A 26,176-nucleotide genomic window follows, 5' to 3' on the forward strand; every position below is an offset into this window, starting at 1 on the left:
AATTACACAGAAAACAAGCTTGTGAGAAAACCACAAACGTACACACAACATTCTCAAGGAAGATGGCAGATTCTTACTGCCCAGACTGCAAGCGACTTACTGAGGTAGTATTCGACCACGCCGCCGGCGATACTATCTGCTCCGAGTGCGGTTTAGTTCTCGAATCTCACTCCGTCGACGAGACTTCTGAGTGGCGTACTTTCGCCAATGAGTCCTCCGATCACGACCCTAACCGCGTCGGTGGTCCCCTCAATCCTCTCCTTGCTGATGCTGGCCTTACTACTGTTATTTCCACAACCAATACCTCCTCTAAATCCAATGACCTTCTCTCTGCTTCTCTTGGGAAATGGCAGAATCGTGCCTCTAATTCTGATCGTGGCTTGATTCAGGCTTTTAAGTCAATTGCTGCCATGGCTGATCGGTATTCTTCTTTTTCTTTGTTACTCCAACTTTTTACTTGCATTTTATTGTCCAAGTATGCTTATTGTGATCTTAATTTTGCAGTTTTATTTTCTTTCTTTTAGTTTGAGAACCCAAAACTTATACAGGTTATCGAACTTTTTTGGCTTTGAAGTAAAACAAGATTTTTATAATCGTTCCATTTCCCATTACAATTTATTATGATGAAAGAGAGGCATTTTTTATTGATATGCAATTAAGGTTTTATTGAAATTAAGTTGCAGATTACTTTCACAAAATGGGATTTAAATTATAGATATTGCATACAGAAAAATCCTTTAATCTGCAATAATCTTTTCAAATAACCTCCAGACTGAAACCCACATCTGACATCACTGGAAGTGTGAGCGTTTGCTTATTTTACTTGGAAAGCATTTTCTTTGTTCATTTGCTTTATTTTCTTATCAAATTTTTAAAACCGAAAGCAAGCTTCTGTGCATTGTGAACTGTTACACATTTGTTATGCTAGTATATATCAAGTCATGTAATAAATGGAATATGCCTGTTTCAGGTTGGGATTGGTAACAACTATAAAGGTAACTCAGTTGTAATTATATCCACATAGATATGGTTTTTGTAGCCTTTTCTTTTCCTTACTATTATAAACTATAACAATGCAAATGCAAACTTGTTATTCAGCTTGGGAAGGGTGCTCTGTTTTCGATTTCATTTAAACCATAGTTCACTTGATCAAAACTTGTATGGATTGAATGTCAAAATCCAAAATGGACAATGCAAGATACAAATTTGATGAGCTTTTTCTGAAAAAAAAAAGACAATATTTATAAAGGGGAAGGGGTAGAATGATGCTATCCTCTCACACATGGGATATTTGGAAAAATTTAAATGGATCACACTGGATATCAAGTGGTAACCAAGAAGCATTGACAAACAAGGTTAAATTGGTAAAACTAATTATTTGGAGATGCTATGTAAATGTATTAAGATAGCCTCACTAATCCTACAGAGAAGCAGCTCCTGAATACGGAAGCACGAAATACTAAGTGTTAAGTTGTTGACTCTATTTTGTGGCATCTAGGTTGTTTAACAGGTAACTTCTTTTGTATACTTTTTCTTGCGGCCTCATTTCTGTTGAATATCATAAATACAGATTGCATACATCATCTCAAATCTGTTTGGAATGCTCTCGTTGCGAAAATGCTAAACATAAATTAGAGATGATGCTATGTTGCTATGAATAGATGTATCACTTTATCATGCTTAAAAGCTAAAATTGACTCTTGTACTGGCACAATTATTATTTTGGCTCTTGTAATTTTGGTACATGTTATGTTGTGTACTTTTAGTTTCATAATTTGACCATTGATAGTTGATTTTATTAGCAATGTATTACATCCGCTGTTAGTAGGTGCGTGTAATACTTTGCTAACTGAACCATGTATCGAGGACCCTATTTTGTGAAAATTTAAAAAACATGGGTTAAATGTGCTGAAATTAAGTAGAGGGGTCAAATGGACTGGTGCTTAGAAAAGGGGCCAAATGTACCATAATTGAAGTGTAGGGTAATAGGGGCTAAAATAACAAATTGTGCCAAATACAGGATTCAGTTTTGACTTTTTCCCTTAATCAGGCCTCAGGAACTGTTACCTGACTGATGGAGTAAGATGTGGAAGCTGTTACTGTTCTCAAAGTTATGTACATGTCCCCTGCGGACACCATTTAACTGTGAATACGATTTGATGATCGATTATACCTCTTTTAGATTTTTTTCATTGTCTAATTCATTGTATCTTGCTTGCGTGCTCATAAATTCTCGATGATGGGTTTTATCTAGGACAAGCAATCTTTTCTCTTGATTGGGAAAATTTATTTTCAACAGGTCTGTAAGGTTTTCTTTTTCTTTTTTTCCTAAAGGATCGAGCTAATGAAATATATAAGAAGGTAGAAGACCAGAAACCTTTAAAAGGTCGAAACCAAGATGCAATCTTAGCTGCTTGTCTCTATATTGCTTGTCGACAAGAGAACAAACCGCGGACTGTAAAAGGTATACAATAATAACCACCATTCCCACCCTCCACTCAAGTAAACACTTGGGTTATCTTCATCTGTGCACAGAGTTCCTCAATTTATGCATTGTGTCTAGAATTTTGTTCTGTTGTCAATGGGGCCACAAAGAAAGAAATTGGTCGAGCTAAAGAGTTCATAGTGAAACACCTGGAAGTAGAGATGGGACATTCTGTTGAAATGGGAACTATACATGCGGCAGACTATCTGGTAGGTCTAGTATTCCTTACTTTCACGCTTCTTACTACCTTGTATTGTACATAATGCAAACCTTCACTTTGTAGAGACGTTTTTGTTCCAACCTTGGAATGACCAATCAAGCAGTTAAGGCTGCCCAAGAAGCTGTCAAGAAATCTGAGGAACTAGACATAAGGTCAGTTATAGCTTGCTTATGTGAAATTGAACTGTTGTGGTGATTTGGTTCTTTTCAAAATTGTTTTGTAAATGTGAAAAATAAGATGGATTCTAAAGTTTGCTGACAAATTAAAACAATAGGAAGAACTCAGATTTGGTCATAACATTTCTTAGACTGCACCAATGGCAATGCATCTTGCAAATATCAGTGATGTGTTTATAAGCACTGGCATAGTTGTTGAAGGTGCGCATCAGGCAAGGCTCAAGGTCCTGCACCTAATAAGTCCCAGGTGAGGCTCTGTTTAAAAGGCTTCGCCTTGTGTGCCTCCTTGGGCTTGGCAAGCTCTCCGCGCCTCTTTTACTGCTCTCATTAAAATAAAAGGTTGATTAATCTCAACCACTTATCCTATTTGGTAAACTTAAATCTAAAGCGTTGATCTAAGTAAAAAAGAATAAGAAGAGACGTCAAAATAGAAGGGAGGAACAGTAAGAGACGTAAAGGAGAGGAGCTCCTTCTTCGGTGCGATGCAAGAAACCAACAGATCTGCTGCACTTCTAGTGTTTTAGTCTCTGTTGTCAACACGTAACATGGTGTTTTTGACGTTTAATATTATGTTTTTATGTGGTTTTGTCTGTTTGTGTAGCTAAAAGTGTGTTTTTTTGTTCACAATAACTTGTGTCTTAACTAATAATAGAGTACTAGTGACATTAGTATCAAATATTGATATTTGGATTTTGCATCTGTTCTTTTCTCTGCTCCTCGTGTTCATCAGCTGCGTGCCTGAGCCATGAGCCTTGCGCCTATGCTCCAGGACCCCCTAGCGGCTTAGTGCGCCGTGCTCCTTTAACAACTATGAACACTGGATTGGACTGAAATCCCCTTTTCCTTTACTAGGCACAAGCACCTGGTTGTTTGTTCATCTTTGATTTTGTTGATAGTTTCTTTGTAGTATCATTTATCAAGCAAGAGTTTTTACATGATTTTGCTGATGCAAGTACTGAAGGATCAAATGCGTTAGAATACTTTTTTTTGCTAATGATTACAAAACCAGTTATTAATGTTCTCAGCTTGTTCTTGGGTTTTTTGGAAGGCTCAGTAGCACTGGACTGAACCAACTTTTTTTTTTTCTGGGAATAAACACTTGGTTTCATGTTTACACATATCTTCAATCTTGATTGTATATTCTACTTTACTCAGTCAGTTTTTGTCTTCTTGGTCACATGGTTCCCTGCTAGATTCGTGGTTATCTTTTGCTCAAGTTTTCCCTATCATAATATAACTATTACTCTTCCTCCCTGGCATATTTTCTTCATAATTTGAATGAATATTCTCGTTTATTTAGATAATGATAATGACATATGGAAGCACTCATTACATGCTGCTTTCTCCAAATGAAATGGTTGAGCGAATATTATTGGAGGGATAATCTATAGGTTAGTGTATTTGACGTAGAAGAAGAATCGGGTTTTGCTAGCGATGAATGGCAGAAGCTAGGATTTTAAAAACATGTTGATTCTATGAGAAACAACTGTCCATTTCAAGTTTGATAAAAGAAGTCTTTATCCTGCAGGAGGAGCCCGATATCGGTGGCCGCAGCTATTATATACATAATTACTCAACTGACAGATGATAAGAAGCCTATCAAAGGTAAAGAAGGTAGTAGACATGATAGGCATCTTCCTTATATGAGCTATATTAATGGTGTATGGTTACAGATATTTCAGTTGTGACTCGAGCTGCGGAAGGCACGATCAAGAATGTGTACAAGGATCTTTATCCTCACTTGTTACAGATAGTACCAAGCTGGTTTGCCAAGGAAGAAGATGTGAAGGAGCTGCATCCTAGGATAGGGTGAAAAGGAGAGTGATGTTGTTATGGAATTGAGTTTGCTGCTGTTTATCATAGTATAGAGTATGTAGTTATTCAGATATGCTTTTAGTCATTCTGTACATAGAATAGAACAGGCTTCTCTCATTTTGTAACCTTATCCACATCAACAGTAAGCATTAGTCGGTCTGTGTGACAACATTTTATGATATTTGCTTTTCTTGCTGATAAATTATAATATGTTTTGAACCTTGCAATAATTACAGATTCTTGGATTTAAGGGTAGCAATTTCGGGCTTCTTATCATGTTATGTGATATATTTATGTTCTATATGGTTATAAATGAAATAAGTGGTACAAAAATTATCATTGTCGAGAAATTTTACAGTACTCCGGAAGTAATATTTCCGACCAATCAAATCGTTTTGAATACTACTACATGGGGATGATTGGTGAAAAGAAAAAAATATATATACATGTGTCATGAATTGATTGATAGGGAGTAATACTCTAGGAGTACCTTAGAATTTTCCCAAATGGTCTCCATAAATTTGCCACCCCTACTTATATTTTTCTTTAGTTGTTTGGTATGCCTTTTCTGGTTTTTAATAATCATAACCTTAAAACTTAAGTACATGTATATTCATCTTTGGTTGTTTGGTAATGCCTTTTTCTTGTTTGTAATAATCATGCATGACCTTAAAAGTTTTTTTTTTTTTAACCATCATGACCTTAAAAGTTAAACATATATAATTAATTGATAAGTTATAAATTTAATCCTTTGGCTATAAAGTGAGTGGATTTAGTCTTCAGATACTAAATAGTTAATTAATGTTTACCGAACAATGCAATTTCAAACTTCTTTAACGGGATATGAGTTTTTTTATTAAGAGAAATGTGCAATTTTAAGCTTGTGGTTAAGAGTGACCAGAATATGAAACTACACGTAAAAAAAAACTCATTTTTATTTAATAAAATTTGAAATTGTTTGGTACATTGGATTTGTCTTTATTAATCATGCTAATAAATTTATATCTTATTAATTATAGAATAATTAATGGAGAATGTTTATTGATAGATGAGGTGGTAACTAGCAAGTGATTATGGTAAATAAATCAGAGGCAGTTTTTACCTCAACACTTTTTTTTGGTGGTGTGGAAGTAGTTAGCAAATTCTTTTTATTTCTAACCCCCTTTTTCATGTATTTTAAACAAGTAAAACCAATGGGTACTCATAATTTTGTAACTTTATAATGAAGAGAAGAAATGGAGGGAATTTAAAATAAAAGTAGCTTTGATTAGAATTGTATAATATTAATCCAGATAGGACTTCAATTTACTTTTGTCTGAGCAACAATTTCATATTTAAATTAAAAAAGTTGTGGTCTTTCCACAGTGGATTCCATTCTTTGTTCTGTAAGGCCACGTTTGTCCAAAAATATTCACCAACGAAATATAGAATTGCTTATATGACTAATACCAATAATATCAACATTCTTCTTTTTTACACACTTTCTATTTTTATGCATACTTTCTATAACAATATACTAGTATATATCTGTCACTCGCATAGATATTATACTACTTGCATTCATATTCCTATAATAATAACTTGTGCAAAATGGTATCTATACGTGTCATATGCACTATGTGCCCTAATCACCACTTTCTCTACAAAGTTTAAACTCATATGTAATCTTTACAAGGATACCAGATAGTTACATTGCCTTTAATATTATATCAAAGAACTTAGTAATCTAAATAAAAGTTTGAGTTCACAATGACCAATGATAATAGTTAAAGATAAGATTCAAATTTGTCATTAATGTTTTTAGGAAAATGTAGCACTAATGTAAGAAATGCTAAAATTTTATTCTTAACGTTTTCGATTTGGAGCAATTTTTAAGATAACAGTATATGAAGCAATTTTAAACCTAAATAACAGATTCATAAAAATGAGATTCATACTTGTACCCGAGACATATGCAAGGGGCATGAGATATTGATGTATCCCCAGCCATTAAGAACCAACTAGAGATGACAATAAATATTGTATCCGTGGGTACCCGACACCACCCGATTCTAATGGAACTATCGGTACCAAAATGATATAGGACTTCTCGAAAGAACGATATCAAAGGAACTTAAAATATGTGTTCAAGATGTGCTTTATAAAGTGATATAGGATAAATGAATTAAAGCCTAAGGCTCGGCTGAATCAACCTTATGGGCCTGAACCAAAGGCACATATCAAAACAAGCTAAAAGGGCTGATCTATATAGTTAGCCAGAAGTTTCAAGAGGAAGTCATCTAGTTTCACACGTGAACCAATGGGAGCTTTGGACCTCAAAGGTAAGCTCACATTCTCTAAATCATGTCAGATATTATAGAATGATATAAAGAAAAAGGAGTTTAAAGTCAACCAACGGTCTACACGTGGAAAGACACTTAAGTGAATCCTATTAGAAGATGATACGTTTAAAGTACATTACACTTTAGGCATGTGATTATCTATAAATAGCATTGGAAACGGAGCTCCATGTACGTTCATTATTCACAATCTCCCATGAACTACTTTCAAGTTATTACTTACTCCTAAGTATCCTACTGAATTAAGCATCGGAGAGGAGATCCTCCCTAACTATTTGATGTTGATTCAGGTAATCGGAAGACAGATCGAAAAGTGTATTCAGTATTGAAGACATCAATTGGCGCAGTGAAGGTGAACGATTTTTTTTGGAAATGGCTCATTTACATAGTTTTGTAGTTCAACCAGTTCTCCAACAAATTGTAGATATTCCAAGTACGTCGGCTGCATAACCATAGCCTGGTGGATTCTAGTAATAATCAATTGGAACTGTTGCACATTTCTCCATCTCTAGATCAGAGGATTGATGCTTGTTTGCGATCCTTAAACCATGAACAACGTTGGTCTATGGATGGTCTTATGAAGCAATTGATATATAACATCAGATCCGTCCAGAAATCCATGAACATTCTCAGAGCAAGTGTCCAACTTAGATGGAAGTCATGCGAATTGAGATGAAGGAGGCAAGGGAGGCTAGTAGGTATGGATATAGACAAGGATCAATCACTCGTTCTATAAGACATCACGACGTCCGGACTTGTCCGAAGAATAGAGGATTTTCAGAGGAATCTCAACCTGAAGTGATCTGTGCAAGATCGAAGGAAAGCATGCCAATTCTTCATACCGAAGGCGTTATCGGTCACCTTCACCTCTCAAGCAGATTCCAAAACTTGAAGGTTCAAGATATCTCAAAGCGACATATAAGAATCTCAACCTGAAGTGATCTGTGCAAGATCGAAGGAAAGCATGCCAATTCTTCATACCGAAGGCGTTATCGGTCACCTTCACCTCTCAAGCAGATTCCAAAACCTGAAGGTTCAAGATATCTCAAAGCGACATATAAGAATTCGTCATGATTCCACTGAATCCTTGATTCGTCGTTATGAAGCACATAGAAAAAGACCAAAGGTTTCCAGATCTCCAGATTGAAGAAACCAAAGGCAAAAGGCAAAACCGAAGGTGGAAGAGGAAAGTTCCTTGAAGGAAGAATTTTATAATCTCATCAGAAAGGAACTTCGGCATTACCATGAAGGATTAGAATCAAGAATGCCAAAGACACTTCTTAGAAGGTGTGAGATGATAACAATGGTTGAATCTGGTGATTAAAGTGTCCCGATGCATTTCCATAGCTTTTTCTTTACCTCCTCGTATAGTGTACTCAAATTACTGTTGGCATTGTTGGAAGCTTCAGAAATAATAAAAAAAAACTCTCTTTCGAATATTTAGCCATAGCGGGGAAGAATGTTCTCGCGTATCGTGTGACAACTTCTAATTTCTCCGGTTTTTCAACAAAGGGATTCATATCCTCTTCGCTAGAATCATGGGAAAAAAATGTTTAAAAAGGAAAGTTCAGGCATTTTCCAAGAATTGAAATTGAAAAGTAAGATACAAATCTTTAAAAGTTCAATAAATTTATATGAAAGCAGTTGAAAGAAGAAAAATGTTAGAAAAAGGAACTTCAAATGAAAAATTAACTTGAATGTAGTAAAATTCTTTCACCTTAAGATTCGAATGCTAATAGAATGTTGTCTTTACACCTTATACTCGAGACCACTGAATGTGAAAAAGTTTTTTTATGACTCCGTCTAAGTCTATATACCTTTTCACCATTCTAGGCAACCTCTAGTTTTACATCAACGGTTACATATAGGGGTGAAAAAAATAACCGGTAACCAATTACCGAACTGAAACCTTAGTTTAATTCGATTATTTTAACATTCTAATTCAGTTGGGTTCGATTTTAATTTTGACTTAATTTGATAATCTGTTATTGGTTCGGCTACTAGAAAAAAATATCGGTGTAACCGATAACCGAATTGAACTTAATATATAAATATAAAAATAGAATTTCACTTTTATATGTATAAATAACTTATAAAATATACTCAACCCCTAAAAAATATAATCTTATCTTTACATATGTAAAATTTATATGTTGGTTGAGAATTGCTCGGGAATTCATTGATAGTGACTTTGCCGGGTTCTAGGGGAGCTACTCTTCTTTTTTGTCGATCGAGCCGCTCTCCCTCATTCCACTCGTCCAGATCGGTAATCAAACCGAATAAAAATATCAGTTTGGGAATATTCGGTTACCAATCTTATTTGATTCGACTGGATTCTGAAAATAGGACATATTTAGATTCGGTTACCAATCTTATTTGATTCGGTTGGATTCTTAAAATAGGACATATTTAGATTCGTTAACCGAGAGTTTGATTCGGTTAGTAACTGAACAGAAGCAATGCTCATTCCTAGTTATATAAGCCTCCATTAAAAACAATTAAACCTTGGAATAAGGGCAAAGGGCATAAGACATTACCATTTTTGCACATCAATGGTCAGAATGGAAAAAATACGGGACATCTATTTCGAACCAAGTCCAAGCATAGGTCTAGTCCGCTTTTTAAAAGCTCGTTCCATTTTGAGAGGCCCTGATAAAGGAGAAGTCCACTGTAGAAACCGCTCCCCCGTCCGTATTAGGGGTAAAATGACATTTTCACATCAGGATAGACTTATAAGTATGTGTTCTTTACTTTCTCTATTTATTATATTAGATATTGCGTTCTTTACTTTGTTTGGTTACCAATTTTAATATCAGAGTGTATTCAAATCTAATTTCGACACAAATCAACAGAAAGTTAAAGGAGTCAATATGAAAATTAGACTAGACCCAAGACAGTGTATTTATTTTTACAAAAGTCGCATGTGTTTTACAAAAGTAGTAAAAACAAGAATTCGACTAATCCAATGAATTTTTTATTTGTATTTTTCCATAATATTTGATAGATGATTTGGAAGAGCATATAGTTATGGATAATGATTAGTATGGCTTTTCAACTTAGTTTGTAGTGTCAATATATTCTATAATAAAGTTTAGGTATCATTTGGCTCTTTAATTTATCATTTTCTTATGGAGTCTAGTGTCAAAATTATAAATCGACACATGTTATTAATTATATGTTGAAACTGGTCTTTTTTAGGTTAATTTAATCGAAAATGTCAAATTATGAATTAAAATGTATTTTATTGATTAAATTAAGTTTAGGTATGAGTTAGTAAAATGAAGTACATAGCAAAATGAAAGAAGGGAATACTAGAATGCAAAAAGGTATTTTAAAGAAGGACATAATTGGAAGTAGAAAAAGCACGTGACTGAAAAGACAATTTGTCATTGTTTAGTGAATCGAAAGTGACTATGCCATTTCAACTCTTCTTCTTTTCATACAAATATTTATTAATAGTAGATACCAAAATAGACCTAAAATGGTAGGGATAATATTTCGAAATAAGTCTAAGATTTTTCAAAGGGTATATTATCAATATGTTTTTAAGTACCAATTTAAATATTGATAATGAAACATGATACGTCATTCATCGTGTAATTGGAGGTGGTTTTTACAAAACCTGAAGGAACAGTTACAAATAGGTGACGGTTGTAAATTGGAGTAATATAAATAACGTATCACGCTTGTTATCAATACCTAAATCGGTACTATCTTGCAAACGTTAAGCATATGTTAATGTTATTTTGTACTTGGAGACTAAAATAATACTCTCCAAAAATCTTAGACCTATTTTACTACCTTATCCCTACAATAAATACATAATGGATAAATTACACGGATGATCACTGAACAAAACATAATATAAAAGTCATTCAACTTTAGATTTTCTAATATTATAGTCATTAAACTTCAATTAACATCTCAAAATAACCGTTGACGACCTTAAAATAAAAAATTCCAAAAAATGGTGATATTCTAAACAACTTTATAATTCTTTAAAAATTTCGTTTTGAGATGATTTAGATGTTGTTCAGTTAGAAGAGAGAAAGTGAACTTTTAAAGAGAAAAAGATCCAAAAAATTGTGATTTGAAAAATTAAAAAATGTGATTTCATTGTAAATAGCATTCTAAACAATTTTTATTCTTGAACATTTTAATTTTGAGATTGTTAATGATTATTTTAAAGCGTTGATTAAAATTTAGAGACTATAATAATAGAAAGTATAGAATTCAGTGGATTTTAATTACATTTTAAACTTTAGTGAAAATAAGTAAAATCAAGTGGTCATTGATATAATTTACCCATAAATAATGGTATGCTATGATATGCTTGGTTTCTCGCGCACTATTTTATAAATTTGCTGGATACAGCTTGGCAAGTACATAATTTAATTCAATATATATTTTTAATTCAATATATATTAGTAATAAAATTCTTAAAGTAAAATTACATATTGAGAAAATCATAGTATTATATGTTAAAACAATAAAAAGAGATGGTGTTACTTATTGAAGGAGAAGAAAGTAATTTAAAAAGAAGGTAGTCAGTCGTAGGCATAGAAGGCAGGCAAGGCAGGACAGGACAGGACAGGACAGGACAGAATCTATTCCGACCTATATGTTTGTTTTTCATTTAGCCTAGCTAATATAGGTCAATCTACCTGTCCTGTCCTATCCATTTTATTTTTATTTTACAGCTCACCTCCTTCATTTCAAATTCATCCTTTTACTGATACTAGTTATCTCCCTCTCAATCAATATATAGAAAATCGAGGATAACATATATTATTTTTTTTTTTTTTTTACGCCATAAGCAATTTTACTTTTAATATTGAAATAGTACAATTTTATTTTTAATATTAACACTCAAAAGCAATTTGATTCTTAATGTTAGCAAATTAAATCAATTTAGATATTATTATAAAACACATATTTTGTTCGTAATTCCACTCTAATTGCACGTAAGTTAATTCTAAAAACAATAATTTCATATTTTTGTGATTTAATAATAGAATTAAAAATTAATATTTATAATTCGGAGAAATATTTGAATTTTTTTTGTCAAACTCGTACAAAATACATTATATTTTTAAATGTTTAATTATATGTTTATAATCAGTGATAAAATGACAAACATATGAAGTGTAAATGATAAGCTTTAATAACCGAGAAGCCAATTTGATAAATCATTTCTCGATTGACCCAACTTGTCAACGTTAGGGATAAAATTGCTATTGGCTACCAACTTCAAGAGTAAAATTGTATCGTTTCAGACGTTAGGAGTAAAATTGTTCCTAGGTGTAACCTTATCCCGAAAATCAAATTCCAACCTTTTTTTTTAATTTAAGGTAGAACTGAAAATCTTTGATATAAAAGAAATAACTGAAAATCTTTTATTTGTGTTTTATGTACCTCAATAAAATTATATCCAAGTAAATAAATAAATAAATAAAAGATTTAAGGGTGGGCTCAGGACAATATGAGTGATTGAGAGCAAAGAAGAAAGAATGAATGAGTAGTCAATGTTGTAAGAGTTTTTATATAAATATAAGGTAACAATTTAGTACTAGGATAGGAGGAGGGACCAAATTTAAAGTCCCCATGAAAACTAGTACAACCTTAAATTTAAAGTTAAATTTGAAGTTTATCAAATTGATGCAATCTTAAGTAAAATTGACCAAAAATTAGTTTTTTCATTAACTGTAGTTTGGAAATTGTCCAAAACATCAAACTACACACACAAAAAAAAAAAACCCAATTTTTTTAATCAACTAAATTTGAAATTACACCAACATGTAAATATTAGATTAAAATTGCACTATTTTCTACATAAATTTTTTTTCTTAAAAGTGTTCTATAAATTTATGTATTAAATTGAATCTCTATATTATTACATTATTTAAAATTACATAAAATTTTAAAATTTGAGTTCAAAAAACATAAGTACGCAGGCTCAATAATAAGGGTAAGGTTCAAAGTTGCCAATATAGTTTTTAAAAAAGTGCAAATTTACCTTCAACATACAAAATTGTACAATTTTACACCTACTGTTTTCGAACAAAATCAATTTTATTCATACTTGGTGTACTGTTATTTGACTCGTGAGTTAATTATTACATTAGACCTTACAAACATCAATACTTAAATCTTCCCGAGTTGATCACACAAAAATCCATCTAAAATATTTACTATGTTAGTGAAACAATTATATACAACATGCCCAAAAGCACGAATTTGTTTTAGCTCCACAAACTTATTTGGAAAATCCGATGTCACAATCGAATAACTGTCAAATCAGTCCATTCAAAATTCCTGTTAAGTAATAGTAAACTTGATATTGCTTGGCAACTAAAATTGATTTTATTTGGCAACGTTAAAAGTGAAATTATGTCGAGCAAATATGCACTTCCCCATAAACAAAAGGGTAAAGTGCATTTATGGTCCTTAAAATACAGCATTACTAACATTAGTGACCTCTAAACTTCATTTCGTGATATAAAAGTTATTAAATCAATTTAAAACTTACGAAATGATAACTTACATAAATTTAACTATATCATTAACTTTTTTTTTTATCATTATTACAATGCCATCATTTTTTATTATTATTTTTTCGGGTTTTTTGTTAATTTAATTTTAACGTTGATATAATGTAAAGTTGAAATACTTTAATATTACAAAATAAAGTTTAGAGTCCATTAAGATTTAGTAGCTTCATATTTTAGAAATCATGAATGTATTTTATCCGTTGAGGAGGAAGGCCTTGTCTTCTATTCTATAAACCCAGACAAAAATGCAATGATGCATGTAATAGATAAACTAGGTGCAAATTTCGTTTTAAACTCAAACATAATACTACTGTCTATCTTTCAAAATAATGCCACTTGTCAAAACTCATAAGAATCACAAGATGATATTCCTCAACATCACTTTTAAGTTTTTTTTTATTATTTATAGCATGACACGTGTACAATAATAGGCCTTTCCTAATGGGCATCTTAAGTTATACTATACCCTAATGGCTCTTCAACTACACTAATAAACAAATGTTAAGTGGGAAAGACATCCTAAGTCTTCACTCTTTCCTCGCCCAAGTCTATTTTGTATTTGGTACTTTTCTAGGACCACTATATAAACACATATATCCCACTAATCAAACTCTAATCAAAAGTATTCCCTTTTTAATTACATTTGTCTTTTACCCAAATCTACCTAATCTTTCTTCCTTCTACTCATATATACTCTCTATCTCTTCCTACCTATACTAAAGAGCTCAACTTGCCGACCCATCAAAATAGAAAGTAAAGCAAGACACACCCAAACTTCTCCTTCAAATTTGCATCATTTCATTTCATACTCAAAATAAAAGGATGACATTAGCACCTCAAACAATGGCTGAGATGTGGGCAACAATGGGGTCAACAATTGCAAGTTTCATGTTTCTATGGGCTATTTTCCGGCAGTATTGCCCTTATGAAGTCCGGCGACACTTGGAAAAGTACACTCAAAGAATCATGGGCTTCTTGTATCCATACATCAAGATATCTATCCATGAGTACACAGGCGATGGTTTAAAGAGAAGTGATGCTTATGCTGCTGTTGAAGCTTATCTCAGTGTTAACTCTTCCAAGTGTGCTAAAAGGCTCAAAGCTGAGATGGGTAAAGACACCAATAACTTAGTACTAAGCATGGATGAGTACGAGAGGGTGACCGATGACTTTCGAGGTGTAAAAGTATGGTGGGTTTCAAGCAAGCTTGTTTCACCTTCCCAATCTATGTATCCTCAGCAAGAAAGGAGGTTTTACAAGCTTACTTTCCATAAAACTCATAGGGAGTTTATAACTGAGGGTTACCTGCAGCATGTGTTAAGGGAAGGGAAGGAAATTCGGGTCCGGAATAGGCAAAGAAAGCTTTTTACTAACAGTCCTGGTTATAAATGGCCAAGCTACAAGCAGACTATGTGGAGCCATATAGTCTTTGAACATCCTGCTACTTTTGAAACAATGGCTTTGGTGCCAGAAAAGAAAAAGGAGATTATTGAAGATCTTATCACTTTTAGTAAGAGTAAAGATTTCTATTCTAGAATTGGTAAGGCTTGGAAAAGAGGGTATCTTCTACACGGTCCACCTGGGACTGGAAAATCTACTATGATTGCTGCAATGGCGAATTTGTTGAATTATGATGTTTATGATCTTGAACTTACAGCAGTGAAGGATAATACGGAGTTGCGGAAGCTATTGATTGAAACCACTAGTAAATCGATCATAGTGATCGAGGATATAGATTGTTCGCTTGATCTTACTGGTCAGAGGAAAAAGAATGCAGACAAATATTTGGAGGGCGAGAAGCTGGACAAGTCAGACAAAGATACTCCTCGTAAAGAGCTTAAAGAGGAGGGAGGCTGCAGCAAGGTTACACTTTCAGGGTTGTTGAATTTCATAGACGGTTTATGGTCTGCCTGTGGAGGAGAGAGGCTAATTGTCTTCACTACAAATTATGCAGAGAAGCTTGATCCCGCTCTCATAAGAAGAGGCAGGATGGATAAGCACATTGAGCTTTCTTATTGCAGTTTCGAGGCATTCAAAGTGCTAGCTAGGAATTACTTGAAAATCGATTCACATGCTATGTTTGATACAATTGAAGGGCTAATGAAGGAGACTGAGATCACACCTGCGGATGTTGCAGAAAACCTGATGCCAAAGTCTCCACTAGATAATGCAGATAAGTGTCTTTCCAACTTGATTCAAGCCCTTGAGGAAGCAAAAGATGCACAAGCTCTGAGGGAAGACAGAGAGAAAGCTGAGAAAGAAGCAAATAGAGGAAAAGCTGAAACAGGTTATGAGACAGATGATTACCCTGAAAACGCAGACGTCCCTCACCTAAAAGAGAATGGTGTAGTTGGAAAACTGGTTGTAAACCTGCCATAGCTCTAAATTCTTGTATGTAATATTTTGCTCAATGATTTTTCAGGTACCTGGTTGAGCTGATAATAATTATGCACAAGTTTTCATAAATCCTGTTTTATATATCAAACTGCAACTCTAAGATTTGCTTAACATTGAAATAGTGAGTATCCCAACCAGTTTCATTCACCAAACAACTCCAAAACGATGGAAATTACAATGTAGGAAGAGAGAAGAAACATTTGTTACCATTCAGGGGAAGATAGCCCATTACATTTAAGAGTTACTGTCACTTGTATCAACAGACTAAACCAACACAAAATATTGGTAGAGGCAGGTTGGTGTTGTGACCGTGAACGTGAACTACATGGATTGAACATCTAAAAGTTACAACATCAGTTATGGTTATATTGTACATAAATGGGATAAGATAAACAGCTCCAAACGAATTTCCATTAACCCGTTGTAGGTTTTCTATGAATGTAGACATACTAAAAAATGACTACCTAATCTACATAACTCTCAGAATCAAGTTGCCCCCTGCTGCAAACCCTGAGAGAGAAATGCACAGGCTGTTGCACAACTTACTTCGCCATGGTACAACTCTGACCGTAACTTCCTCCATGGCTTATCACAAAATTTATATCTTTTTATACTATCATACACTGGGCAGAGCTTTCCCTGAGAGAAAACGGCAAACCTTGTTTTCTAATAGAAAGGGAAACTTAAAAATTGTCTCTATCATCATCTTTCATTACTGTGTTTGGACTGTCATCAAAACCAGAGCCTGGAGCAAGTTCGTTTAGATCAAGGAAACGCGTCTTTTTTGAGCCCTCGATTTCATCTTGGTCAGGGCTACTTGACTTGTCCGGTGGCTGGTTTTCCTCATCCTTTACTGTATCAGCGTAACCTTCAATAGGCTGATCAACTTTCATATCTTGCTCTTCATCTTCATGGTCACCAGAACCTTGACTTCCAGCTGAATAGTCTGCATTCTCACTAGAATCTGATTGTTCATCCGATGCAACTGATTTCTCAGGTTTCAAAGACTCTGCTTCTGATTCTGACACCTCATACTGCCGATAATTAATACGGTTCCTCGTGGCCCTATTACTGCGCCTCAAACCGGATTGGAGATCATCAACAGACCTTATTTTGGTTCCCCTACGTGTACGGCCTTGAAATTTCTTGAACTTTGGGGGCTCATCACTATCCTCACTGATACTCAAGGAATCCTCTTCTTCTTCCTCTTCTTCCTCGTATTCACCATTTTCTTCTTCCCACCGATACTCTTCATCCCCATCCCCTTCCCCTTCATCTCCTTCACCTTCAGAGCTGCTAGACAGCTTCCTCCTTTGCCTCCGCTTTTTCAAGTATTCCTCGTCATAGACAGCCTCTCCAACTATGTCATCATCACTGTCAAAGTCTGCTTCATTCTCTGAAACTGCTTCAACAAATTCTCTTGCCGAATATCGTTGAGGCCTCTGTCTACGACGATTACTGCAAGCAATTATGCAACAGTAAGCTCATTTGCAATTTAAGACAATGTGGAACCTGAGAAACTCATCCTACCTTCGATCCAATGAGTCTGGTTTATGTTCTTCATCAATGTCATCATAACCCGGTGAGTCAGAACTCGTAAAATTGAAAGTTCCATGTTGAGACACATCTGAAGGACCAGCCCATTTACCATTGGTTGAAGCTTCAGGTTTCGTGAAACCTTCTCTTCTGTTAATAGGCTCTGGGGATGGTGGCTTCCGCCTATCAAAAGATATGTAAACAAGTACTTGATATAAGCTTAGAAAGTGAATTGGTCCAAAGAAAAAGTTCCTCCACGAAGAACAGATGTCCAACAAAAAAGAAGAAATAAAAACCAGTATGCGGAATTGTATAATATAATTCTTACTTGGTTATTTTAATAGCCTCGTTGATTGACCTATCATAATCATCTGCAGAAACATTTTGTATCCAAAATCAGATATCATGAACCAGTCCAAATTTAAGCACAAGTTCATGCTTCTAGTAAGTAATTTTCTATCTTACCAAATGTGTAAGTAACAGGTTTTCTGTCACGAAGGGCGCGACCTGGTCCATGCCCATCTACAGTCAAGAAGTTGTCCAGAAGTAAAGCCTGTCTGTGTTGCTTTTTCAGCAACTTTTCTTTCCTCTACAAAAGAACAAGATTATCTCATTACAGAATAGCAAAACAATTACTATTTAATACTCCCTCTGATTCAAAATAGATAACTTTTTAGGAGGATGCACAAGAATTAAGAAATATAATTAATTGGTTTAATACTTTAGCTAAAAGACTTTATTACCCTTATACTAATTGGACAACTCATTAATGAATCATTTATATAAAGGTAACTAAAACAAGGGTATATTTGGTGAACATGAATTAATGTGCATGCATTAAAGAAAAAATGCCATGTATTATGAAACAAAAAAAATCTAGAAAGTCGTCTATTTTGAAAGGGAGGGAGTAAATCCTAAATGAATCAAGCATGAAATGAAACATCTACCTCTTTATTAACTAACAACCGATCAAGTAATATGTTTGGTAAACAAGAAATTAGGAATACCTTGTGAACCTTCTCAATCTCAGGAAGCATGTCATTCTGTAGCTTCTTCCCTAATGAAGCCTCTGTTCTGTTTTTGCTTGCAAAAAGCTTCTCCTGCGACATAAATCCACTAAGCCAGATAAGGAAGTAAACTAAAGAGTTGGGGATTCTTCAAATACCAAACCAGATATGAATTTGTTTCTTTGCCACTGCCAGGCAAACAGAAATATTATAACATCATTGTAAAACGTTCAACTAATGCCCCCCAAAAATCATAAACATGACACTTGTAAGTAGGATAAGAGTTGATATAATCACTGCCTGGTCCTGTAAATTTTTCCTTTGACCAAATTGAACAAACCATAGAGGAAAAACAACCCAAAAATGGTCCAGTACACTTACTGCATATGGGATGATTACATTAGGTCAACGAATGAGGCTAGAACCCAAACATTATCCAATACATAATAAGGTTGCTTTCCAACAACTTCAATAACAAAAGGCGTATCTCAAACCAACTAGAAGAAAAGGGCTCCTCTTAACCTATAGTAAATATTTTGCTACGCATTAAATTTTCAAGAGAAAAAGCCAGTTCATAATTCTGTGGGAGTGTGCATACATGCATTTGGCCAAAGCAGCTAACTAAAACAATAAAGAAACAACTAGCATGCACAGAAAACCAAAATCATAACCCCAAAAATAAGATGCATCATGAAGATATTCTTGAAAAAAAAAAAAAGATTCAAAATCAGACATGTCAGGAGATGGTAATGTCGTTAATTACGAAAGTTTCCCAAATGCCATGACGCCATGATATGAGTCTCGAAATTTAGCTTGCTTCCAAATACGGACAATTAGGTTGCTGCAACCCATTCAACTTCTCGTGGATGCCAATTCTCACTTGTCACGTGCCAGCATGTTAGATAATGACAAACTTTGAAATTGAAATGTTCCTGAAAATATTAGGGGCAATCATTTCCCCTCCTTTATTTACTTAAGGTTAAGGACCTTAAGGTGCATACCAGGATAACCAGAACATTCAAGTAAAAGCTTATCTAAGAAGTACATTCCATGTATACAAAAATTCTTCTGGAAAATGACAAGGGAGGTAGGAAACAATAAGCAAATAGGCATGCTTTCCAAAGCCTGAAACTATATAAACCTGAACAGCTGGACCAACCTAATACCAAATGATAGGCACAGATATTCATTCTTTGAGATCATATCCCATCTCTATTAGATCAGTTCCTTATATTCTTACTTGTACAGTTTTTCTAGCTTCAGCCAGAATTTTAATATACAAACAAAGAGAAGGGGCAAGTTATTATATTAGAGTAATACACCAGCCAAATCAGAAATTTGAGATACAAACACTTGCATAATCAACATCGAAGAACAGCAGCATAGGAATATACCATATGACAAATATAATCACATTCATTATACAATATGAAATAAGAAGCCTGAAAGTTGATATTTACAACTAAAAAGAAAATTATCACTTCAAAACTACCATAAAATTTTGCCATTGAGTAGCAAAAGTTATAAACAACTATAGAAATACAAAAGATGAGACATGATGTATATTTAAATAATAATTAATCAAATCCTAAACGAAATTTAGAACAAGGCAAATACACATTCACTTACAGAAACATCTTGAAATTCTTCAAAATTAGTTGCAACAGTTTCCCACTGGTATGTTGTATTAGATATGACCACTGAACCTCTTGCCTTGGCTTTCTTCACCTCAACTTTCCTCATTTCTCGGTATAACCGATGGCCAATAATTGGATCATCTTCATACCTGCACCCAACAAGAAAAAATAGTATAATTCTACCTTTACTAAACAACATAATCTTTATATCCCATAGAGCTCACACTACACAAGTTTCAAATGAAAAACAAAGTTGATCTCTTACACCTTTTCAATTTAAAAGGAGCAACATACACTAAACTCAATGCTTTATGATAAGATTCACCACATTACCAGTAATTAATTCCTTGTGAATCACCCCCAACACGTTCTTTGCGAAATACAGAAAGTTGAATCCCATGTTTAAGGGAGTTGTCAATATAATTCCTGATATCTTCTTGCTGCAAATAGAATCCACAATTTAATTTTTTAGCTAGGAAAACAATGATCAGCTGGTTGTGCTGCCTAGATTAAGAATCACAAGCAGAACATGCATAATTGTTGAAATTGTGGATAAACATAAATATTCAGAATGAAAATGTCATCTAAACAAAACGTGTATATAGGCAATATTTCTAGAGTTTTTTTTTTCACGATTTGAATAGTAGAAGAGCATGCAGATGTAAGATACGCAGAAATACAAGACAAGACATCCCAAAATCCTTTAGATGGATGGTCTGCAGAAACAAGACCAACTGACAAAAGCAACCTAACTAAGAAATCAAATTTATCTATCCAAATTCAAAACCAGAATATCTTTAAGTTGGCTTCTATATTTATTCATCTCCAACCAAATTATAGATAGTGCTATACTGGATCTATAACTTATTATATAAGCAGAATTTGAACTGTAAATTAATATTCAATAAGCAACTGACTGCATATATATATATATATATATATATATATATATATATACAACAACAACAACAACAACAAAGCCTTAGTCCCGAAATGATTCGGGATATATATATATATATATATATATAAGAAATAATTTCAAAGCAAAAAAAAAAAAAAAATCACAGAACATCTAGCAATAATACCTCAACACGAATGTCACATAGCGCTTTCAATATCACCACACGGATCCCAGGATCTAGATTTTTGTACACTTCAATTTCAACCCTGAACATTAAGGATAAATGGTGAATGAGGGAGAGCCCAAGATTCACAACTGAAGTATACTAAGGAGCGAAAATACTCACCCATGTGAAGCAACTAGGGGAAGTTCCCCATCTGCAACCTGCAAAATGATACCAGAGACAAAAGCAGTAAGAAGCTGTAAAAAAAACTGATACACGGCCCAACTATTTTATACATCCGTTAGAAAGAGTACTGATTGAGTTACCCAATGCCACCAATCTCTTAATTTTCTACACAAAACAGTTATCCAAGTATCACGTGTAAGGGCCATTCGGGTAATGGGAGGGATTGCCTGTAGAAAGAATAAATCTGAAGAATAAGGAATTTGCAATATTCTATTGATAATACATTAATATGAAGCAGAAATAGCATAAATATGCAGGTTGCAATGTACTACTCTGTCAAAAACATGACTCCAACATTAAAAAACCAACATATAATGTAGTCAGAAAAACTCACGATTGAGAATGCAGAAGGACCACAGGAAAGTTTAACATGAAAAGAAACTTCCACACTGATTAATCTGATCTATCAGTAATGAAGTTTGATAGATCTCATACCATTGCCAAATTTTATGAAATCGCAGCAATCATTTTGAATTACATACATTAATCAATACTCACCAGTCTAGTTATAGTTTAAATGCTGCATGGAGGACTTAAAAACCATTCCATCTTACCAATAATTTACTTTCAAAAAGGAATATCACCTTGCTTGTTGCATGGTCAACAAATTTCAATATTGTCATCTTGGAAAGAGATGAATAATATAAGAACTGCCAAACAACTAACTGTTCAGGTTCAACAAAAAGAACTAACTCACAACTCCAAAAACACAATCCAATACGCGGGGCTTTGCTCCTCTTCACAACATATCAATTGCAACAGTAAAACCTCTCCAATAAAATAAGCAGTATATGTTAAGCAAATGTATATTACAGTTATCACCAGAACATCTTGTCAATCAATTCAATGTCTAACTAGTTTGTAAGTTACTCCCAGTGCCAGTGTTGATATAAATTTGATAGCAGCATATGCTAATTTAGAGCAACCTATGTCAGAGTTAGGCCAATTCACTGTGCAGCAGCGAGGATCCTACATATCCCTGCAAACAACCTCCAAGAACATGTACTTCAATTACTCTAACAAAAAGTTTAGAAGAGCATTAGCCAGATTTGAATTTTCAGGCTTATGATACCTCATTTTCAAATCAATGTTATCTATGATCTACTTGAGTTGTACAATATTCTTCACCATGCCCATTTCTCCTCCAAAATACAATCTTTGTCGTGCCACTATATTATAAATATAGCCATACTATTTTGATTAAGATACCATAACCTAATAAATCAATCAATTTAATATCTAGGGGGAAAACAGCCCAGTCCAAATGCACATCCACCCTCAGCACTTGTATCATATTCTACAATATAGCCTATGTGAATGAAGTTGTATCTAATTATAACGGGATCTAGTAGGTTAAAGATATCCAGAACTTATCTAGGCCTACTAGCTATTTATCACAGTTCTCAACTGACTTATAGACCATACATGCATGAGTTGCCAGAACCGGCATCAGAACCAAAACCATCCAATCAGCCAGCATGCATCAAATACTGATTAAGGTGTATAACAATTTAGAAACCGGCATCACTTCATGGTAGTGGAGCTGGCACACCACTTAGTTTTCTGTGTGCCCTGATCTCAATTCAGCCAATGCATGAGTCTGCACAATCATACTACCAAAAATAGATTGTCTTGAACTGTTACGGAAAGAGATCAAAATAACGTTATTTTCCTATTATTTACGCAGATTTACTTTATCATAATTATTTAGGCATATTTACTTAATCATAATTATTTAAGCAGTATTATCTTATTTAGCAGTAATATCTTATTTAGATGGTTATAGTAGTATTTTATTTTAGGAAAAGATATCCTAGTCATTTTCCTAAGTAAGAACTCTTTCCTATTGTAATGTCTTTATGTTTCCAATAAGAAGCAACAACTTCTAATAAGAAAGCAATATTTAATCTTGAGAAAAAATCAGAATTAGGGAGTTAGGGTGATCTCTTATAAATCGCCAAATTGAGCTTCAAGGTGATTCAAAGAACAGGAAAAGTAATGGAAATCAAGGATTTTCTTGTGAAAAGACCTATGACAAGATCCTATTCGTGGGCCCATTACATAAACATGCAATACAAACGACTTAAGCCTAAACATGATACTAAGATATACCCTCAGTTCTCCATTATTTTCTCTATCTTCCGCAACATTCAACTGCCTATATATTCCAGAAGTATAATCTCAATCAGCTCTAAATTTCATGATATAGATTTTAAACACTCAACTGGAATGCCATCAAGATGGTCTATCTATAACACTAACTTTGGCAACCCCAGAGATAAGGTAGCACATGCAAATATCTGCATCTCATCCCCCTATAAAACTTTGCATGTCAACATTATCTGGTTGTCATTTCAATTCAGATAAACATACCAGAGTTCCTACTTGAAATCAGGTAAAGACTCAACACCAAAAGTAAAAGCTTCCAAATAAACAAAATTTAAACTTAATTAATTGCAGATTTTACAAGCCAAATTGTTACAATAGGCACTGAATTAAAGGAAACCATGCACAGGAGTTCAATCAAGTAAAAGTGAAGTAGAAAAGCAGACACTGATTTGTATTAGATTAAACTTTTCACAAGCGCACATTGTCATAATGTCCCTAAACGATTCAGTAACCGTGCACCAGAAATTTAGCCAAGTAAAGAAAAACTTCAAATCACAAAAACAAAAACCAACCTTCAAAATGGGCATGTGTATCTCTCCCAAAGTGTCATTAGGTGTAAGCAGAGCAGTCTCAAACTCCTCAGCTGAAAACTCAACGTGTATATTCAATAAATGCCTAAATACCTGCAAAGGAAAAGAAACCAAAGCATAAGCTCCAAGACACCAAAAGCACATATTTGCAACCAACAAAGTTCACAACTTGAATAAGCATCAGAAAAGCTCACATGCAAGAAATTAAGTATAGAAGCTAATTCCCACATGGAGCGGAGGCTCCACCTCGGCAACTGAGTCGGCTCTGGCGACCCAACCAGAGGAGTAATGATCTTGCTATTGGCGCTGCATTGCTCTTTCTGCTCCGGCGACTCATCACCACGCTGATGTTGCTGCTGTTCCTTCTTTGGTTTCTGCTTCCGGTCGATGGCAGCCTGCTGCTGGGCTGCCTGAAGCCTCTCCGCCGCTCGAATAGTGCAAGCACGAGACGGCCGATTGCTTCTGGTTGTAGGAGGTGTTGGAGCGGGAGTCGTAACTGGTGGTTCCTCGTTCTGAGGAGCAGAAACACCGTTAGAATCAGCGGCTTCGTTATCAGGTTTAGGAGCGTCATTTGAGGGGATCGGAGATGAGGAGGAAGAGGGTTGCTCAAGGGACATGGTTGGAGAGATCGAAGGGGGTTTAGGCTAATTAATGTGGGATTACATGTAGAGGATCAAGGGTTTGCATTTTGGAGAGAGGAATCAAAGTAAAGAAATAATCTTTAGAGTGAGAAAAAGAAGATGGAAGGACCAAAAGTCCAACCCCTCATTTTACATATAACTATTGTTTGGCTGAGTAGAAAATAAAAGACCATAAGAAGGAAAAAGGGGAGAAAGAAAGGGAGAAGAAGGGTGTACAAGTACAGAGAGAGAGAGAGAGAGAGAAGACAATGCCCCTGAGACTTGGATTTTTGTTACTTTTTTTAACCACAAAGAGTTGAAAATTGAGGGTTTTATCTTTGTGATTTATGTTTTGGGAATTTTAAAGATAACATCTTTGCTTTGTTTTCTGTTGGAGGAATTTGGAGTTTCTTTTAGGGTTTTGGTTTTCCAAATTTTGATCTTTTGATTTGAATTGAGACTCACTCACTCTGCAATTATTAACTTGTTCTTGTACGGGTTTAACTTTTTATTCAGTTCATTTATTTTGTGAAGCATTTATTTACCAATTTTTTATTCCAATAAAAATGGAACAGTGTTTTGTTTTTGCTCTTCTTACAGCAAAATCCACATGAAAAAAGATGTCCAAGTTATAGGACAGAGAGAATAGTGTTCATGTTTTTCTACTTCAAATGATAAATATACGTATTTTGTACATATAATTATCTTGTTTTTTTTTTAAATTGCTCTCTGAACTTTAGAAGTGTCTCGATAGCCTCATGAACTTCCGTAAAATGTAATCAATTAATCATTCGGTAGTAAGAAATTAAGATAAATGTGGAATACGTATTGCATACGTCTTTAAAAAAGTAAAACAGTTAAGGTCGGAGTATGTGGTTCTAATATTAGAAAAGACAAATTTTATAGTTGAGCAAATAAGAACTTTCTTTTTAATCTATTTTATTGAATTATGTAATAATAATCTAAGACATGTACAATACATATTCCGTATTTAACTTTTTTTTACAACCAAGTGATTAATTGATTACATTTTATGCAAGTTTAAGGGCTAAATGAATATTTTATGCAAGTTCAGAAGGCTATTAAGACACTTCGAAAATTTAGGGTCAATCAAGTTTTTTTTATAAGTTCATGGGCAAATGATATGTTAAGCCATTTTTTTGTTCAATTAAAATTAGAGATTTAACTTCCACTCAAAATAATTATTTAATGTACACAACCATTATATAAATATTTTCAATCTATTCTTTTTTATTTATTAATATGGATTTGGATTTGGATATAGATTCGATATGGACTAAGATGGAGCATAGTATAAGGGAAGTAGCGAAGGAAGTTCTATGGGAATCTAAAGGTAGCATGCCACCGGGTAAGGACACATCTT

The 26,176-nt window shown here is 34.1% G+C and overlaps 3 protein-coding genes across 3 annotated transcripts; 2 read left to right on the plus strand and 1 right to left on the minus strand.

Moving 5' to 3' along the window:
• LOC136231412 (transcription initiation factor IIB-2-like) lies at positions 1–4,926 on the plus strand. The gene is made up of 7 exons (XM_066020751.1): positions 1–421; positions 971–995; positions 2,335–2,464; positions 2,564–2,694; positions 2,769–2,857; positions 4,410–4,486; positions 4,555–4,926. The coding sequence occupies exons 1-7, from the start codon at positions 63–65 to the stop codon at positions 4,692–4,694; spliced, it is 951 nt and encodes a 316-aa protein (XP_065876823.1). The 5' UTR covers positions 1–62; the 3' UTR covers positions 4,695–4,926.
• A 9,305-nt stretch (positions 4,927–14,231) lies between these two features.
• Positions 14,232–16,067, plus strand: LOC136231444 (AAA-ATPase ASD, mitochondrial-like). The gene has a single exon (XM_066020753.1). It carries the CDS (start codon positions 14,409–14,411, stop codon positions 15,963–15,965), a length of 1,557 nt encoding a protein of 518 aa, XP_065876825.1. The 5' UTR covers positions 14,232–14,408; the 3' UTR covers positions 15,966–16,067.
• A 96-nt stretch (positions 16,068–16,163) lies between these two features.
• On the minus strand, positions 16,164–25,246 carry LOC136231428 (DDT domain-containing protein DDR4). The gene is made up of 12 exons (XM_066020752.1): positions 24,367–25,246; positions 24,155–24,265; positions 21,554–21,640; positions 21,411–21,448; positions 21,249–21,330; positions 20,497–20,603; positions 20,156–20,312; positions 18,527–18,619; positions 17,985–18,108; positions 17,848–17,890; positions 17,514–17,702; positions 16,164–17,441 (listed from the first exon to the last, which is right to left on the minus strand). Exons 1-12 carry the CDS (start codon positions 24,787–24,789, stop codon positions 16,667–16,669), a joined length of 2,229 nt encoding a protein of 742 aa, XP_065876824.1. The 5' UTR covers positions 24,790–25,246; the 3' UTR covers positions 16,164–16,666.
• Positions 25,247–26,176: the final 930 nt, after the last annotated feature.

This window comes from Euphorbia lathyris, chromosome 1, assembly GCF_963576675.1.
Source record: "Euphorbia lathyris chromosome 1, ddEupLath1.1, whole genome shotgun sequence".
In the NCBI taxonomy this organism is placed as follows: Eukaryota; Viridiplantae; Streptophyta; class Magnoliopsida; order Malpighiales; family Euphorbiaceae; genus Euphorbia; species Euphorbia lathyris.